At 38.7% G+C, this 19,841-nt stretch overlaps 1 protein-coding gene across 12 annotated transcripts in view; it reads left to right on the top strand.

The window, feature by feature from the left end:
* Positions 1-19,841, top strand: part of MYT1L (myelin transcription factor 1 like) — a 2,965,652-nt gene that overhangs the window by 2,553,283 nt on the left and 392,528 nt on the right. For all 12 annotated transcript variants that reach the window (XM_044070352.1, XM_044070344.1, XM_044070334.1 and 9 more), the window contains one exon: positions 4,778-5,040. In XM_044070352.1, the coding sequence (XP_043926287.1) occupies positions 4,778-5,040 (263 nt within the window). The remainder of the gene's footprint in view (positions 1-4,777; positions 5,041-19,841) is intronic.

Below are 19,841 nucleotides of genomic sequence, written 5' to 3'. Positions count from 1 at the left end.
TGTAAGTTTCTACTGAAAGAACAGTTATATGCAGTAATCACAGTGGATATGCAGGGTGAGCTTGCAAACCCAGTTGCTCAAAAAAAATACAGGGTAAGATGGTTGATCTCCACTTTATTCAAAGAAGAAAACATGGAAATATCTGTAAAATAAATATACAGAAGGAAACGGAGACAAATAAAATCTGAGCAGTAAACTTTTAATACCAGTCACATTTTTAAGGAAATCATTTGAGGGGGATACAGTTCCTAAAGGCTGTAAGTGGGCAGGTATGATTCTCTTTCACAACAATGGGGAAAGACAAATCTAAACACTACTGTCATTTTATTTTCACTGCATCCATAATTAGAATTCCTGGAAGTCTTTTGGGCTCTGTTCCCAAGGTATCATGGATTTACAAATAAATGGTCATCTCACACCAATGTACACGTTCTTTAACTGAGTAATAAGGGTGTTAGTGTAAATCCCTGGTGTAGTTGCAACCTTCATAGCCATTAGGAAGTCATTTAACACAGTATCACAGGAAAAGTTACTGAACAAATAAATAAGGTATGGAGTGTTGGTTCTAGATTGGTAAAAAAGATAAAATAATGGCTAGATAATAAAATTATAACATTAATTTAGATGATAGGATACTGAGCTGTGCTGTAGCACAAGGTTCATTACTGGAACCACACATTTTTTGACATTTTATGCATGACCTTCCAGAAGGATCGAAGAGGAAAACCTGTCTGCTTGTTGATGATGGAATGAAAGATCATAGAAACATAGATTTTAATAACAGGTAGCGGGCATATGGCCCAACCAGCTTGCTGATTTGTCTTTAGCAGATAACTTAAATGTCTTACTTATATGACAAATTATACTTTGCCTTCCTTTCCACATCCAACCTCAGATTTGGTGGTGATGGACCTAGACTTGTGCTGTGCATTATTGTATGCTGTCTATACGTTTGACTCTTCTACAAATCCAACCTCAGATTAGTTGGTGAAGGATATAGGCCTGTGCTGTGTGTTATTGTATGCCGTCTATATGTTTGATTCTTTTACACATCCGACTTCAGATATGGTGGTGATGGACCTAGGCCTGTGCTATGTATTGTTGTATAACTTCTATACGTTTGACTCTTCTACACATCCAACCTCAGATTTGCTGGTGAGGGATATAGGCCTGTGCTGTGTGTTATTGTATAACGTCTGTACGTTTGACTCTTCTACACATCCAACCTAAGATTTGGTGGTGATGGACCTAGGCCTGTGCTGTGTATTATTGTATGCTGTCTAAACATTTGAGTCTTCTACATCTTCAAGAAGGCTGTTCCTGCTATCAGCCCTACTTTCTTTGAAATTACCTTTTGATTCTATCGTTAGTTGACTAAACTGCATCCCCAAAAGCATGTCCTTTTCTTGTTGTACAATGTTTTGCATATGTTACCCTTTTGTGGTGTAAATCCTCCATTCTGATACTTAAACTTGTGTTCTTTGGGGGAGAAGCAGTCTCCAGGGAGCTGGCCAACATTGGCTGAAGATAATATAGTTCAATACCTTGAAAAAAAGAATCAAAATAGGGTTTGGGGCAGATTTCAAAGTAGTCAAGAGTTAACTGTTTTGGAGTGGGATATTAATGATGGTTATTTTCCAGATGTTTACCACATTAGTAAGGCAATGCAAATGTTAGAAGAAATATATGTGTGGAAAGTTAGTACAGACTCCCCATTCAAGGGGTCTATATTAGATTGCCAAAAAAATTTGCTTCTGCAATTTATGGAATTTATCAAGGGCAAGGAAACAATTGCCCCACAGCACAACGGAACCCACAACTAACAAAATCAAGCCCACCCAAGTGGGGGGCTTCCCCCCAAAGCCCCCTTAACTATATATACCAACTCTGAGATCACACTACAGTGGGGAAAAGGGCAAAGTTGTGTAGTTGGCCAACTACTTCCTTGCCCTTAGTAAAGACCACAAATTGCGGAAGTGAATTTCGCTGAATAGGGGTAAATGGAAAAGTGGCTGAAAAAAAACTTTTAGCAAACTAATATAGACTCCATTACAGTACTCTTGGGGGTCAGATATATGAAAGTGGTACACTTGTTATATCTTGTAAATTACTAAAGTTTCTTATCTGGGTGAAGCATGCTTACTTAAAGTGGAAAGAATTCATAGACATTTCCATGCTAAATCTAGAATAGTTAAAGACAGTCAGAAAAGGTGAAGAGCAAACTACATAGGTCAATGAATTTACACTTAATGTGGCCTAATTTAGTGATTGCTGTACCACTGTATACATAGTATGAATTACATTAACAGTTTTACCCTTTAGAAAGCTGATTTATTATAGGCTCAAGAATCAAAGGAATATTGCAAGATAGAGCCAACAGGTACAAAAACACTACTGCTTTACAACGGTGCTCATTGCCTCGCAGACGATCCAAGTTTCCACTAGACGTTCCACCCCTATAATATGCCAGTGGATATACCAGCATGCTAAAAGGGATCTCAGCTTTTATATATTAACCAAACCATAATAATTTCTGCAGAGAAAGAGGGATAATGTACCATTAATATGGATGAAAGAATCACCCATATACAAGTGAACTTGACCAGGTGATAAGATTACACATTTAGACACTGTTATACCAGGTGAGGACACAGAGTAAGATAATTTGCATAACTTAGACCATCACCTAGTCTAAACAGTATTAAGTTCAAAAGATAGTGGACTAAGTATCACATGGAGACTGTGGAGTAATGTACATTATTACAAAATACCATCTGCAAAATAATGTTGTGGCTGCAATTAAATACGACCTACTCTAAAAGATATAATTAACCAGAATTAAGGTTTTCCTTGTTTAGCTGTATTGCAAGTACATAACAATAAGTTCATCTAAAAAGTTTATTTGATTGGTTGTTAGCTGCGTAACTCAGCTGGTTCTGGAACCTTTTTCAGTAATGATTCCGATCAAAATAGTGAGATGTGCTCAGATTTCAAACAGTAAGCACAGCCAATAATGCAGTGAAGATACTTTAGCGCAATGAAGACATCTGCATCCCAATACCAGCATTGCTTAGGCACTGAACAGGTTAAATTAATCTTACAGAAATGGAATAAACCACATTAATAAAGAAAATCGTGTTGCAATTTAAATATAGTAATTGAAGTATATGATTACTGTAAATATCATGCAGTAGTAGTATAAATGTAGGGGGGTTGTGGCATGAGTGTTTGAAATGATTATTAATTAAGGGAGAGAATAATGCAGAAAGATAAATCAAATAGATGAAGTTATGTATGACATTTACAGATATTATATAGTGTAACGCCTATCAAATAGAAGAAGACAATGTTTAAGGAAAAATAGATTTTGGCAGCAGGGTAACAGTGTTAAGGCCCTACATAGTACATTAGTTCTGTGGTACAATGTACCTTGCTCGTGTATACCAGTATGTTAAAGTACATAGGTTTTATAAGGTTCTGTATAAAAACAGAGATTATCTGTTTTGTATGTTGATATATGGAGATGAAAACAGACTCAAACACATTTGGTGAGTAGTGGAATTAAAAAAATATCTATGACAAAGGAGCTGAGAATATCTGTGACATTCATGCATAACATCGCCAATCTGTTGCTATGATCCATGATGTTGTAGAAACAAGCCAGGAGTCCAGCTTTGATGAGGTATCCAAACAACAAGGTATGTCTTTGGGACTTCCACAATATCAAAGGAGTGAGGCTAAATGTAAAATTAAGCAAAGACCATTAAAGGAAAGGCTGTTACTGCCTTTGCCCCTTTCAATTTGGGGGAAACATAGATAAATAAAGCTGAAACTGTATTACTCATCATGTGACAAATCTGTACATGGGACTACTAATATAGGATGCAAGGAAAATAGACCAAAGGGGATAGCTGGGATAGGCAAACTGCAAGCATTACCCGATTATCACAGCATTTCTTAGTATATGGACAATGCCAACGAGGTGGACTAGAATGTCGAATGAAGGAGGGGCAGCATAAATAAACAATTCCTAGCAAAGAGCTTTTGTTCAAAATAACATAGTTGGGGGCCAAAGGCATACTGATGTTTCTGATTGGGATATGCTGACTAAAAGTTACAACGCTGTTAATTTCTAGTAGTGTGGTCAGAACAACTTAATTATCATAAATAAACTCAGAAATGTTTCATTTGCTAGATACTACAAACAGTAGCATTAGTTAGTCAGCCTCAGAAATAGCAAACTGTGCCAGCAGTATGAGAAAGAGAATAACTCTAGAAGAGCAAGCACAAACGCACTGGAAAAAGAAAGCAGTTAAATCTACTAGTGATATGATTTTACAACTCAGAAGTGAAATTAGTTATTTAAAAATATCCTGCTAGTAATGGTCTTACAGCATGACAGGATAGTGACATGTGAATCTGTTACACTAAATTACATCCACAGTAGTTATGATGGAGTTGTGGGAATACACAGGTCTGTATTTTTTTAAATTAATCCTTAATAAGTACAGCATGACTGTTTACCTTGTAGTCCATGCAGTTATGTTTCTTTGGAACACTTTTTATGATTTCTAATCTCCTACTTTCAGAAGAAAGCAATACAGTTACCTTGCTCTGGAGACTATTAGTGCCGGTGTTTTTGGTGTGCCCTGCATTTATTACTGCTGTATACTATCGCTGATAAATGATATACAAGTTACCAGGAGATGTTTTCTGCACTGAGATTTGCAATGGTTTAAATGTCAAAATGCCATTTGTTTTGTGTTTGTTCCTACAGCAAAGCGTTATTGCAAGAACGCAAGCCCTACAAGCAGCACAACAAGCAGTTACGCTCCCAGTAGTAGCAGCAGCAGTAGCAGCAGTAACATGAGCTGTGGCGGGGGCAGCAGCGCCAGCAGTACCTGCAGTAAGAGCAGCTTCGACTACACGCACGACATGGAGGCAGCGCACATGGCTGCCACTGCCATTCTGAACCTGTCAACACGCTGCAGGGAAATGCCCCAGAACCTTTCCACCAAGCCTCAGGACCTCTGTTCTAGGGTAAAAAACAAAATCTTGCAGTAGCATTTCATGAGTCTTTGATTTAGTGCTTGCAGAAATATTCAAAAATAGTAATCCTCTGGCTGCACTATAAGTTTCTGCATTTCAGGCTTCTACTTTTCAAGTATATCAGAATTCTCCCTCTGCATTCCACAAGTGTAATTCACAAACCACTCAGATGTTTCACAATGAAACTACAAGACTGATTGAATGTGATTTACACTGTTACAAATTGCTAAAAATATAACTTTCAATGCATAATCGACATGGTGATGACAAGAGTTTTAGTCTGTTATTCTGAAGCATTTTAAACTGTCTTTGTAGAAGATTTACTGCTAAAATTTAATGTTATAATTTAATGAAAGATGTTAATTGTTAATGACAAAGAAAGCCTTGGAGTCATGTCTGAAATAAAAATTATTACACAGTCAAGTCAGCTCATAATAATGGATTAGGGAATCTATGTCTGAAAATAAGCCGTTATGATCAAAGAAAATTTAAAAAACTGGATATCATTGCTCCAGATTTCTGAAGAGCTTAAAGATTTTATAGAACCAGAGCCTAGATGCTTGGAGATCACAAGTTAAAACACTGAGCTGGCCTGATACTAATAGCTTTGTTTACTCTCTGCAGAAACATGGAAGAATCAGGCGCACTTGAAATAAACCAGGATTTCAGTGGTACTGTATTGCTGAAGTCAAGAGCACATATATAAAATATGCTGTTTTCAGAAAGACTAGAGTTAGTGTGGCAGAGTGACTTGATTGCATAAGGCATGTAAATCCTGCAGCAAAGCATACACAGATAAATATCTAAATTTCATTCATATGGAAATGTAACTTTTCATGCAGATATAATTTGTCAAAAGTCACTCATCTCAATAGTGATATACTTGCTTCAAAAGTTTTTGATAAAGGCTGACTCTTTATTCTGTGTGCTCCTTGGCATCTTCTGGATACTGTTTTGCAGATTATTATTAGTCCTGTATTCTACTGCAAACCACTTTTATTGTGACACAGTTTAGATGCTTGTAATTAACAGTACAGTTTGACTGTACCCCTGATAAAGACATGGGTGCAGGAGTGTTTATAGTTCAAAAGTAAGACACACCCTGTTAGTCTTGTATGAAGCTTTCCTGACTCCATGCTGGCCACAGATTTAAGATGGAAGGAGAAAAAAAATTGTGGGGTCTATATCCAGACCGGGAACATAAATTAATGTTCCATAACTGATGATGGAGTACAGCACAGGAATGGTGCTGCATTCCTGAAGAATTGTCCTTCTGATGCGACATTAAGCTGAGAATTTGTTGTGGCCCAAGCTGGTGGCAGATCAGTTTTAGTGATCCTGTAATACTTATGAGAAAAAGTAAGTTTTTTTTTATTTTTCATTTTTATATAAACACTTCAAAAAACATATAGGGTAGCACAAACAGTTTTTTAACTAAAAACAATTAGAAGATAAGAATATTTAAAAAAAACGAATGAAATCTTTTGCAGGAGAAAAACAAGCGACCCTAAGAAATACACTAGTATAAATATTGTTCATTACGTGTAGACTTCTGAATGATGGCCGTGGTGGTTCAGCAGTTAGCGTTGTTGCCTCACAGGAAGAGGTTCTCCTGTTCAGTTCTCGGCTGGAGCGCCTTCTGTGCGGAGTCTGCATGTCCTCCCCGCAATCGAATGACATTAAAGACATATAGGTAGGTGCATGTGTGAATGGGTGTGTCTTCCTCAAAGGTTGGGTGTTGGGCTGGCACTTCGGCATCGTAAAAATCTACTGCCCATCATTAGCAGACTGAAGTTCTGCTGTGGCGACCCCTAACCAGGAAAAGCCAAAAGAAGACGTGCAGACTTCTTAATGTAGTGACTTTAAACTAATATTTCAGAAACTACTTCAGTACAAGAAAAATACAACAATGGTATAGTGATCCACTAATTTGTTGTATTATTTATCATAGACTGATAAAAAAATTACTTCATTTTTATGTTCCAATCTGTCAGTGCTTTCTCATACAGTTCCTTAATGAAATATCAGGACAGGATTTTCAAAGCAAAGTCACGTCAAGCTGAAAAAAAGACCTAAAATGTTAAGAGAAGAGCTGACATCGATCATCACTTTTTACCTTTAAACCTTGGTAGCATGCCACCCTGTACCTCCTTTTGTGGAGATCACCCTCATATATATATGTTGTTGTTCTCTTTCGGCTTTTCCTGGTTAAGGGTCGCCACAGCAGAACTCGGTCCGCTAATGATTGGCAGTAGATTTTCACGAATGTCGAGGTGCCAGCTCGACGTTCAACCTTCAACAAAGGCACTCCCATTTACGCATGTCTTTCGAACGCCCACCCAACCTCGGGGAGAACATGCAAACTCCACACAGAAGGCACTCCCCACCCATATATATATATATATATATATATATATATATATATATATATATATATATATACATATATATATATGTGTATAGAGAGAGAGAGAGAGGGAGAGGGAGAGATACCAACTCCTAAATCCCCATGTCTCAGAGACAAGAACATTTTCCAAGAAATGGTAGTCTTGGACTTAATATATGTAAGTCTGGATTTTTGGCCTTTCAGTCTCCACATTAAAAGTCTCAGCATTCCAAGTCCCAAACTTTCAATAACTTCAGATGTATCACATTAACAGTATAATCACCTATGATTCCCTATCTACTATTAAATACTACCCATAAAACACTCAAGGTTGATTGCACAATGCCCAGTCTTTTGTAACACATTGTGCATATTCCTTAATTATAGGACACATGCCATAACACCCACAGATATATTTTATTAAGCCTAACTCATAAACTCTTCACTGCAACACAATCATATTAAGTGTTGTAGAGTTGCATCTTGCCCTCTGTATTCATCATACATATAGGGCACGTCTTCCAAATAAAGAGAGAGAGAGAGTGTGTGTGTGTGTGTGTGTGTGTGTGTGTGTGTGTGTGTGTGTGTGTGTGTGTGTGTGTGTGTGTGTGTGTGTGTGTGTGTGTGTGTGTGTGTGTGTGTGTGTGTGTGTGTGTGTGTGTGTGTGTGTGTGCACGCGTGCAAAAAGATCCAGAAGCATGTGTACACCTGTGATTGGAGCATATCCAATCCAGCATAAATAACTGTATCATATACCTTTCCAAGAACTTTAAAACATAGAGGCATATTCATATTAAAAAAGAAGGGAGCTTCCCACTGGTTGCATTACCAGTGTACATCTGACTCCAAGGCACCTCATGTTTTTACCCTTACAAGGGGGGCTTTTCTACTTCTTTACCAATTTGAAGGCTGTAAAGAGTAAGTCAGGTAGTTTTGTAGACCATCCAAACAGGAACAAAGAAACCACAAAATCCAAGGTGAAGCAAACACAGGCAGGAAGTAGTAAATCCACACAGTTTATTTGGAAGAATAAGTGCTTTTGTCCGAAACAGTTAATTTATCAGGAACTTTATCAAAAACAGTATAGATTCATCCTACACCAAATTTATGTAGGTAAAAGATGATATCATAGCCTGCCTTGGAGCCCAAATGTATAAAAACACCCCCTAATATAAATATATGAATATGCATATAAACACTATATTGGTATCAATAAATTAAAATGCATAAATAAAAAACAATTATACACAAAAGGCATAAATGCAGTATAAAATATGAAATAATTAGAAAATATTTAAAAAATGTAAACATAATTACTACAAAAAAACTATCTTTTGAGAGCTTTCAGTTTTAAAAGACTAGAGATAGAGAGACTTCGTTTAAACCTTGCCAGTATATGGAATTCAGGCACATTTGCCATATTAATTCCAATTTTTCCAAAAAATTGGGCCATGCACCACTTCTTTCTGATACAGATACAACTTCTAAAACAATAAATTTAAACATGTATCCTGGATTTAATGTGACATGCTTTGCTAGTTCATGAACTTCACAACAATCTGTAATACTTCTCACATGTTCCCCAATCCTGTTTTTGAGTTTAGGTTCTGTCTTCCTCACATAAAACATAAACAGTTAGAACATAAAGCACAATAAACTACTTTCTAACTGTTACAACAGCATTTATGGGGTATCTTCACCTTCATATTATTGATTGTAAATGTATTTCCTTCAAAGACATAGGGGCAAAATTTACACCTACCACATTTATACATGTATCCCCCAGTAAACTGAAGGTGCTGATGCTCAAAGAGTTTTTTTTTTAATTAGAGCCTCTTCTAAATACACATCTCGGTCTATCCCCCACAAACTCCCTAAGATCCCTGTCACCACTTAATAACTTCCATTTTTTTTGCAAAATGTTCTTAATATGAAATGCATCATTTGAAAATGTAGTCGTGAAACTGGAATGGAAGTTCTGTTGTGGCACATGTGTTGGGGTATTCAAATCCAATCCACTTATAGCTGTTGAGCACTGTACAGAACCGGCAATGGCAGTATCTGTAACAGTAGAGCTGGTTATACTCTGATTAGAAGTAGGATTTAAAATCGGTAGAAAGTACCCATTACACCTCTTATCCATAACTTCCTCCATCAGCTCATCTATTAGATTATTAGGGTACCCTCTCTTAGAAAACATGTCCTTCAATTTCAAGTATTCATTCTCAAATGACTCACACAAAGTCACTATATGGGCTCCCTTAACAAACTGGCCTTTAACCACAGCCCATTTTTGTGAGAAGGGGTGCCTACTACTATAGTGGAGAAAGCTATTGTAATATGTTTTTTATGATACATTTCCACTAGGAACCTGTAATTTATATTGTCTTTCTTCAGTAAAATATCCAAAAATAGAATTTCATTATCACTAATAGTGTGCGAACTTCAAGAATGAGGTTGTGTTATTAATATAGTGCAAGAATAGTTCAACCTGATCCTTTGGTCCCTTCCACAAAATAAATATATTGTCAAGTTAATGGGGATATGTGTGGCAAAAAGGAAAGAGTGGTGAATCCTTTAAAAATCATCTTTCCCATTCAAGCATCACTATATTAGCATAAAAGGCCCCACAACATGAACCCTTGCCACCCCTTGGGTCTGGAGGTAGTATTCCTTCTCAAAGAGGATAAAATTACTTTTAAGTACCATATCCAGGAGTTGTTCATAAATATACATTTTTTGTTGTGGAATATTCTTCAGATGTAAATAATCACAGAACCATTGTTCCCCTATTTCATGGGGAATAACTGTATACAAATTGACCACATCAACTGTTATCAATAAAAATTCGCTATAGTGTTTATATGCATATTCATGTATTTATATTAGGGGGGTGTTTATACATTTGGACTTCAACACAGGCTATGATGTCATCTTCTGCTTACATAAATTTAGTGTAGGATAAATCTATACTTTTTCTGATGAAGTTCTTGATAAATTAACTGTTTGGGCCGAAAGCGCTTATTCTTCTAAATAAACTGTGTGGATTTACTACTTCCTGCCTGCATTTGCTTCACCTTGACTTTTGTAAACCATGTCTTTATCATTTATACAGTGTCCTGCACAGCATATGCTAGTGTGATAAATAAAACTGATCCCATTTTTTGCTGCAGTTCTCTATATATAAAGAGTTAACTGCAGTGACAGCTTCTTTGTCAGTTCTCAGAATGATTTGCCTAGGGTCACTGAACCTAAAAAAAAAATAATTTACAATCTAATTTTGGGTAGCTGATGCTACAGGAAGAGCTATAGCAAGTCTTTTCTCTTCAAAGATTGATTTAAATTGCAAATATTGCCAAAATGGCAAGTTCCCCCAAGTGGCTATCTCTGCAAGACAGGAGTACCTTGATATCAGACATATCTTACACTGTATCCATACCAAAGTTCATTCTAGCCATGATCAGTTTGTAGTAATAATTTTCTATCTTATTCAGGTTCAAAAGATCTAACTGTCTGATTATTTCATGCCTGAGTGTATAACATAAGACACTAGTGTCGTCCATATTGGTGGTGTCACTTATCTACATCATATGATTGCTCCTACATATGCAGTTTGAGTATAGAGTTTACGAACTGGAGAAACAACATATTCCAGTTCTACCAGAAGATATTTTTTACCTCCATAATGTGGTAGTTTAGCATCCCTCTCATACAAAATCCTCTAGCAGTTTATGAGTTTTGTCAATGTATTTTGCTATTTCATCTGATATATTATAAAAGATTAAAGTCAGTATCATATTTGGCAATATCAATAGTTTCAAAGCTATATTTCCCAGTAAGAAAGATATAGAACTAACAGCATACAAAATATTTGAATGTTATAAATGTGAAGTCCACATTCCTGCAGCTGTAATAGCTATTTCAACATTCAGCATTTATGGGAAGGAGCATAGATGTACCTCTATTGATGTTAACTCTTCTACAATAGATCGCTTTAGCTTCCTGTTGTAGTTTGCATATCTTCTTCTTATTTCAGCTGCTCCTGTTAGCGGTTGCCACAGCAGATCAACTGTTTCCATTTCTTCCTGTCCTCTGCATCTTGCTCTGTCACACCAACCACCTGCATGTCCTCTCTAACCACATCCATAAACCTTAACTTAGGCCTTCCTCTTTTCCTGTTACCTGGCAGCTTCATCCTTAGCATCTTTTTCCCAATATACTCTGTATCCCTCCTCAGCACATGTCCAAACCAACGTAATCTTGCCTCTCTGGCTTTGTCTCCAAACCTTCCAACCTGGGCTGACCCTCTAATATACTTATTCCTAATCCTGTCGATCCTCGTCACACCTAGTGCAAATCTTAACATCTTCATCTCTGCCACGTCAAGCTCTGACTCCTGCCTTTTTGTCAATGCCACTGTCTCCAACCCATATAACATAGCTGGTCTCACTACCCTCTTGTAGACCTTCCCTTTCACTCTTACTGGTACTCGTCTGTCACAAATCATTCCTGACACTCTTCTCCACCCACTCCATCCTGCCTGTACTCTCTTCTTCACCTCTCTTCCACACTCACCATTACTCTAAACTGTTGATGCCAAGTATTTAAGCTCATCCACCTTCACCACCTCTACTCCCTGCATCCTCACCATTCCTCTATCCTCTGTCTCATTCACACACATATATTCTGTCTTAGTCCTGTTGACCTTCATCCCTCTTCTCTCTAGAGCATATCTCCACCTCTCCAGGGTCTCCTCCACCTGTTCCCTACTCTCACTACAGATCACAATGTCATCTGCAAACATTATAGTCCACGGGAACTCCTGTCTGATCTCGTCTGTCAACCTGTCCATCACCATTGCAAATAAGAAAGAGCTCAGAGCTGATCCTTGATGTAATCCCACCTCCACCTTAAACGCATCCATCACTTCCACCGCAGACCTCACCACTGTCACACTACCCTTGTACATATCCTGTACTACTCTTACATACTTCTCTGACACTCCCGACTTCCTCATACAATACCACAACTCCTCTCTAGGCACCCTGTCATATGCTTTCTCTAAATCCACAAAGACACAATGCAACTCCTGACCTACTCTGTACTTCTCCATCAACACTCTCAGAGCAAACATCGCATCTGTAGTGCTCTTTCCTGGCATGAAACCATACTGCTGATCATTAATCACCACCTCCCTTCTTAACCTAGCTTCCACTACTCTTTCCCATAACTTCATGCTGTGACTGATCAATTTAATCCCTCTGTAGTTGCTACAGCTCTGCACATCACCCTTATTCTTAAAAATCTGTACCAAAAGACTTTTTCTCCATTCCTCAGGCATCCTCTCACTTTCCAAGATTTCATTAAACAATCTAGTTAAAAACTCTACTGCCATTTCACCTAAACACCTCCATGCTTCCATAGGTATGTCATCTGGACCAACAGCATTGCCGTCCTTCATCCTCTTCATAGCTATCCTTACTTCCTCCTTGCTAATCCAGTGCACTTCATGATTCACTATCCGCACATCATCCAACCTTCTCTCCCTCTCATTCTCTTCTTTCATCAGCCCCTCAAAGTACTATTTCCATCTGCTCAACACACTCTCCTCGCTTGTGAGTACATTTCCCTCATTATCCTTTATCACCCTTACCTGCTGCACATCTTTACTAGCTCGGTCCCTCTGTCTAGCCAATCGGTACAGGTCATTTTCTCCCTCCTTAGTGTCCAACCTTTTATACAACTCTTCATACGCCTTATCCTTAGCCTTCGCCACCTCTCTCTTTGCCATGCACTTCATCTCCTTATACTCTTGTCTACTTTCTTCATTTTTGCATATAGTTTATTGTAAGTGCTGCTGTGGCATTGCCTTCTACAGCCTTACAGTCGTATCGAATTTCATTGTTTGCTGTTCAGTGTAAACACTTTGCATTTGGCTTCCACTGAATCACTGGATAGTGTTTTCCAGCCCCAGTAATTAGAAACCATCTTGCTAAGGAGATCTCTGCTTGTACTCCAGTCTGCTTTCCGTTGTGGTGTTGGATACACTGACACTAACTCAACTAATTCCTTTTGGATAAGGTTATGATCACATAGTGAATAAGTAATGATGTAGGCCTCTCATTCAGTTGGGGTACCATATCTTGAAGACAGTTTGGACACTGTTCTTCATTAGTTGACGTATAGATGGCTGATACTAGAGTATGCCACCATCCATCACATTGCCCTTTCCTTTTCTCCACGATAATTTGTGGGTAACATAATTAGAGTGTGTCTTATGTCCATGCACATGGGGGGTTTACTTGATGACAGACTGATACTGAAGGACGCGGTACATATTGTATTTCTATCATAAGAATATAGCCTGTATCACTTGTTTGAGTCCATCTTCAGACTTAGCAATGGTGTTTCATGTGTTGTCATCTCCCCCTTAGACTACTGCAGTGCTTCTGACCTCAGTGTTATGGATTTTTTTATTGTATCTGTATGTTAACTGGGTAAACCAGCTAGACAAACTGACCCTTTTCAGGGTGATCTGTAGGCACTGTCTGGATAAGTGGCTTGATTAAAATCATGCAACAGGCAAATGGAGATGGAAGGAATCAAATGTTGTACTTTTGAGGAGACACAGCCCAGAGCCCTAATCCCCTACACTAAGTACTGTGGGTGGGGATCTGGCACCTAATCCCCTACACTAAGTACTGTGGGTGGGGATCTGGCACCTAATCCCCTACACTAAGTACTGTGGGTGGGGATCTGGCACCTAATCCCCTGCACTAAGTACTGTGGGTGGGGATCTGGCACCTAATCCCCTACACTAAGTACTGTGGGTGGGGATCTGGCACCTAATCCCCTACACTAAGTACTGTGGGTGGGGATCTGGCACCTAATCCCCTACACTAAGTACTGTGGGTGGGGATCTGGCACCTAATCCCCTGCACTAAGTACTGTGGGTGGGGATCTGGCACCTAATCCCCTACACTAAGTACTGTGGGTGGGGATCTGGCACCTAATCCCCTACACTAAGTACTGTGGGTGGGGATCTGGCACCTAATCCCCTACACTAAGTACTGTGGGTGGGGATCTGGCAGGCTGCAGTAAGACTTTTGATGAGGTCATTTTGTACATGTCGATTAATGTCAGTGTTATACAACCTGTGCTGACTCCATGTCACTGCTACATGTGTCTTTAGGATTGTGACACAACCTGCGATGCCCTTCACAATGTGATTCCTCCTTATATGAAGGGATTGTTGGTGCAAAGCACTTCAGGTCAGCAGGTGAAGAGCTGCAAGGTGCACTAAGGACCTACCCTAAGATACCTGATAGGCTGTATTTTGCCTACTTGCTCCGATCCCTTAGAATCAGCTGTCTTTCCTGATTCAAGCATGCAGTTCTCCACCTCTTCCAGGAGATCACTGAAGTATCTACCATCTATATAGAAGAGTTTGTTTAATCCTCTTAAGGGCTCTACCTCTATTTTTCTTCATCACTTGTAAAATTATTTGCCTGCCTGCTTATGGCATCATTTTAACACTGCCATTTTATTAAAATTGGTAGCCTTTGCTACTTTATTTATAAAATGGTTAGAACTTAAGCAGTAGAAAAACTTAACAGACAAATAAATAAATAAGCTGCAAACAGCATTCCAAACATTTGGGATCTCCAAACCCATGGCCAAGTATGCTTTTATTTGACAGGGTTATAATGCACACACGGATCGGTAAGTCCCATAGTCTACATCACCAATTGCAGAATGCATTAACTTCAGAACACACTGTATGTCCCAATGGGGCCCTATCTAAAATGTTCTGCACCATTGTTAAACCCCCTCCTAGAATGATAGCAGTTTTAACATCTGAGCAACTTTCTGTCACCTGCATCATATTAGCTAATGACTCCTGGTCACCTACATTGGAGACGTAATGATTGCAAAGAATAGCAGAGTCATTTGGAGAGTGTTACCTGCTTAAAATCCATTTACTCTTTCCACCTTTATATTATTAAGTATCTTACACCTAAAGTGCAAGAGCAATACTGGGGAATACTTGATTAACTCATCACTTTAACAGAGAATCAATACATCTTTTACCAGGAAGGAATAGTATAGATAACCGCATTAAAAACAAAGTAACATATGTTTACAGAGCTGTAAAGTATACTCAACCAAACAATTGGTATTGTGGTTAAAAAAAAAACATAATAAGCTTGGGGCAGTTAGCGATAAATAAATAATAGCTATCACATGGTAAACAGATAATTACTTAAAGACAGTGTTTTCATTTGGGGGTTGGTATAAGGGTTAAGGTACTTATCTCACTGACAGAAGGTACAGGGTTTTGATTTTCAGCTTTGGAAGGGAAATTGGCTCTGCTTAAAATAGCCCAGAAGGGCAGCTAGCCCAATACTTACTTATGAACCTAAAAAACTCTCTTGGAAGCAGAAAGTAATCATACTATACTCCACAATCTCAACCTCAGATCAGTCTGGTAAATGTATTAACTCACTGATTAACAAAATAAGAGAGAGGAACATGTTCACTCTGCAAAGAGTTAAGACATTTCAAAACTAGGGAAGTATGCTGCATTTACAAAAGTCATGTTAAATACATGTGCACACTAAACCAGTCTAGAAATATAATGCATAGGTAAATGTGCAGCAACCATACTAAATGTGTTACTTCAAGTTAACATTCACTTAGACTATAAATTAGAATTATATAAAACGGCATAAAAAATGGATCCTTGAAATATATACCATTATCCCTGTGAATACACAGGGTAGACAGTTATGACTAAAATATAACAATCTGAGTAGATCTTAAGACTATACACTAAGACATTTGATGAGTAACAGAAATTTTGTCCACAATAAATGTCTCTTCATATATTAATTCAAGTAGTGAAACAACTACTGTTGTTCAGATACATCTGAATTTATAGTAACATGACCCATCAGGCATTGAAAATAGCATCCAGTTTTATTATTTCCATAATAACTCTATTACTTTACAACACATTAGTCCCAGTCATTACCATCAATTTCCTTTATAATCCATACTTCTCCCTCTTATAACCCCATACTTCTCTCTCTTTATAACCCATATTTCTCTACCTCTCTCCCCTCTGACATGTTCTCCTTACATCACCAGATCCTCCACACCCCCTACCTACGTCTGCTACTAATTCCCTTATACCAAGCCACCTCTTATACCTCCTATGCTTGTCCAGTACTACCAACTAAAACAACCTCCTTACTTACTCTCCTGTACCCTCACTCTCTCCTCTATTTCCACTCTATCTCCCCTTCCCTCATTCAATCCAACCCTTTGCTCCTTTTTCATCCTAAAATCTTCTTCACTAAAGCCAAGATAGTGTCACCAACTCCTATCTTTAATTTTCCCAAATCTACTCCATGCAAGCCAAAATGGCTAAAGGACGTCTTCTTTAATAAACTGTTTCAAGCGGGTAACATACATCCCAACCCTGGTCCCATAACCTGTAACAACAACAACTGCATAACTTTTGTCACCTCTCTTAATACCCTAAAGATCTTCACAATAAACGCTCAGTCTTACCACTAAATCTCACCAGTTCTACACCTGGCCATAACCAACCTGACATCCTAGCCATCTCTGAAACCTGGCTCAAACCCTCCATCTCTGACTCAGAAATTCTACCCCCTGGATTCCATATTCTCAGAAATGACCATGTAGGTAAAAAATGTGGCGTCACCACCTTAGTCTATTCGAATCTGCTTACCTTAATACCCCTCCAAATCCCAATCCCCCAATTCCAGAACACTGAACTAACCGCTGGACTACTACAACTAAACAAGCACAAAAACAGCTGCTTCATTGCCCTCTATATCTCTCCTGGTGATAATATATCAATACTTGAAGAAATTCTCCAGTGGGCTTCCACAAAAATTAACTATGAGACTTACATCTTAGGAGATGTAAATATTGATTGGAACAAACTCAACAGCCCCTCTCCTTCCCTATCCATTAGCCTCTACAACTTCACTCAGAGTATCCTCTCTATCACCCGGCCTAACAAAATTAATCCCCCTGGATCAACCTTAGACTGGATCCTACTCTCCAATCCTAATAAAATAACCAACTCCGGCACTACTCCTGATACCATTAGCGACCATCTCCCAGCCTTCATTCATCATTCCACTAACTCTTCTCCATACCAGCATCAATATATCGTTACTCACAACCTTCTACCCTACTACTTTCTCAAATATATTTAAACAAATGAACTGGCATATTTTAAACACCCTTCCCCTCAATAAAGCTATAGACCACTTTAACTCTGTCTTCCTTGACACTTTAAACTCCATAGCCCCCCTTAGAAACAAAAGAATCAAAACTAATACAGCTCCCTGGCTCTCCAAAGAGACCAATCAAATTATGCACCAAAGGGACAAACTGTGGAAACTTCACCAAAAGAACAATCTACCTAATACCTTGCTTCATTATAAACAGCTCCGTAATCTCACAAAAATGCTAATCAACAAGGACAAAAAACCTACTATACTAAGCTCCAGTCAAATAACTATAACAACCCTAAACAATTCTGGAAAACAATAAACTCGCTTCTCCATCCAGGCTCAAAAACAAATCCCTGTCCCAACCCAAACAAAACTGACCTTGAACTAGGCTCTGAATTCAACTCCTTTTTCATCAAAACCATCTTTTCCCAACAATAACCCAGCTATCCTTCATCCTACCCCCCCCCAAACCCACCAAATAACCTTCCTCCTCTGTTTGAGCTTAAATCTGTCTCCACAACTCTCATGAAAAAACTCCTATCCAAACTTAAGCCCTGCTCTAATGCACCCAACAACATTCCATCATCCTTTTTAAAACATGCCGCAGATGGCATTGCTCTCCCAATCAGTATCATAATAAACAGATTAATAAAAGAATCCTATGTCCCCAAACTCTGGCGCTCAGCCTTCATTCTCCCTCTCCATAAGGGAGGGAAAATTACCAGTATCTCAAATTTCCGCCCCATTGCCTTACTCTCCCCTATTTCTAAAATCTTTGAAAAGTGCATCCACCTCCAACTTATGCCATTCCTGACCCATAATAATCTCCTCACACCTACTAAGCATGGCTTCCACCCAGGCCACAGCACCATAACTGCCCTAATTTCTTTCTTAGATACTGTCAACCAAGCCCGTGAGTCAGGACAGCTAGTTTCTACTGTTTTTCTTGATCTATCCAAGGCATTTGACACTATCTCCCACAACCATCTTCTTTGTCATCTCTCAAACTTTCACATCTCACCTAAACCTCTATCCTGGTTCTCCAGCTATCTATCGGACAGATCTCAGGCTGTCAAATGGAAAAACTCCATCTCTTCCTTCTTACCCACCCCTACTGGTGTCCCACAAGGATCCATCCTCGGACCTATGCTATTTAACATCTTCATCAATAACTTCCATACTGCTATTCCCCACACCAAAATTATTCTATACGCGGATGACTCAACCTTAGTCTGCTCTGCCAGTAACCTCCAAGAGCTGATGTCAAAAACCCAAACTGCTTTCTCAGAAACTGAAAACTGGATGCACCAAAACCACCTATCTCTTAATGCAAGCAAATCTAAAAGTCTACTATTCCCACCCACTAAGAACCATTCCTTCAATAAAAATGACTTCAAAATTCTTAGCCAAACCAACTCACCTATAGAAATCATCCCCTCTGCTAAACTGCTAGGTATAATAGTTGATGAGCACTTAAAGTTCGATATACATGTACAACAAAACATTAAAAAGACCCACCAAAAGCTGGGTATGCTGTATAGGAACAATAACTTTCTCTCCAACTCAACAAGGCAAACTCTAGCCTCTACTTTTCTCCTTTCTTCCTTACTATATGGTGCTCCTCTCCTAACCAACCTGTCCTCCTCCATTTCCTCCAAATTAGAAAGCTGCTAGAATAAAATCTCTAAATTTGCCTCCAAAACCAAAAATTCCACTCACCACTGTCTCACCCTACAATCCCTGAACTGGCTAAAACTACCAAACCACCTAGATTACCTGCAACTCTCTATAGCACATACTCTCATATTTCAGCCTACAATATGCTCCACTCTAACTAACATCCTTCCCCCCTATATTCCCAACAGAACCCTTATATCTGAACATCAGAACTTAACAGCTGTCCATAAACCCAAACATCCTGCTGGCCAACTGCTCCTTTCCTATGCTCTAGGCAAAAAATGGAATTCCTCTTCCTCAGTCAGTAAGAACCACCCCAAACTATGAAAATTTCAAGCCCCAGCTTTTCACACATCTGTTTACTAAACGGAAATGCCCCTGCCTCCTCCCTACATGAGCTTTGATCACTTCAAGCCACAAGAGTCTCCCCCTACTGGTACATAAGCCCTCTA

The sequence above is a fragment of the Protopterus annectens genome, chromosome 1.part0 (genome assembly GCF_019279795.1).
Source record: "Protopterus annectens isolate FY-2018-M chromosome 1.part0, PAN1.0, whole genome shotgun sequence".
Lineage (NCBI taxonomy): Eukaryota > Metazoa > Chordata > Ceratodontiformes > Protopteridae > Protopterus > Protopterus annectens.
This window is presented reverse-complemented; position numbering and strand designations above follow the sequence as displayed.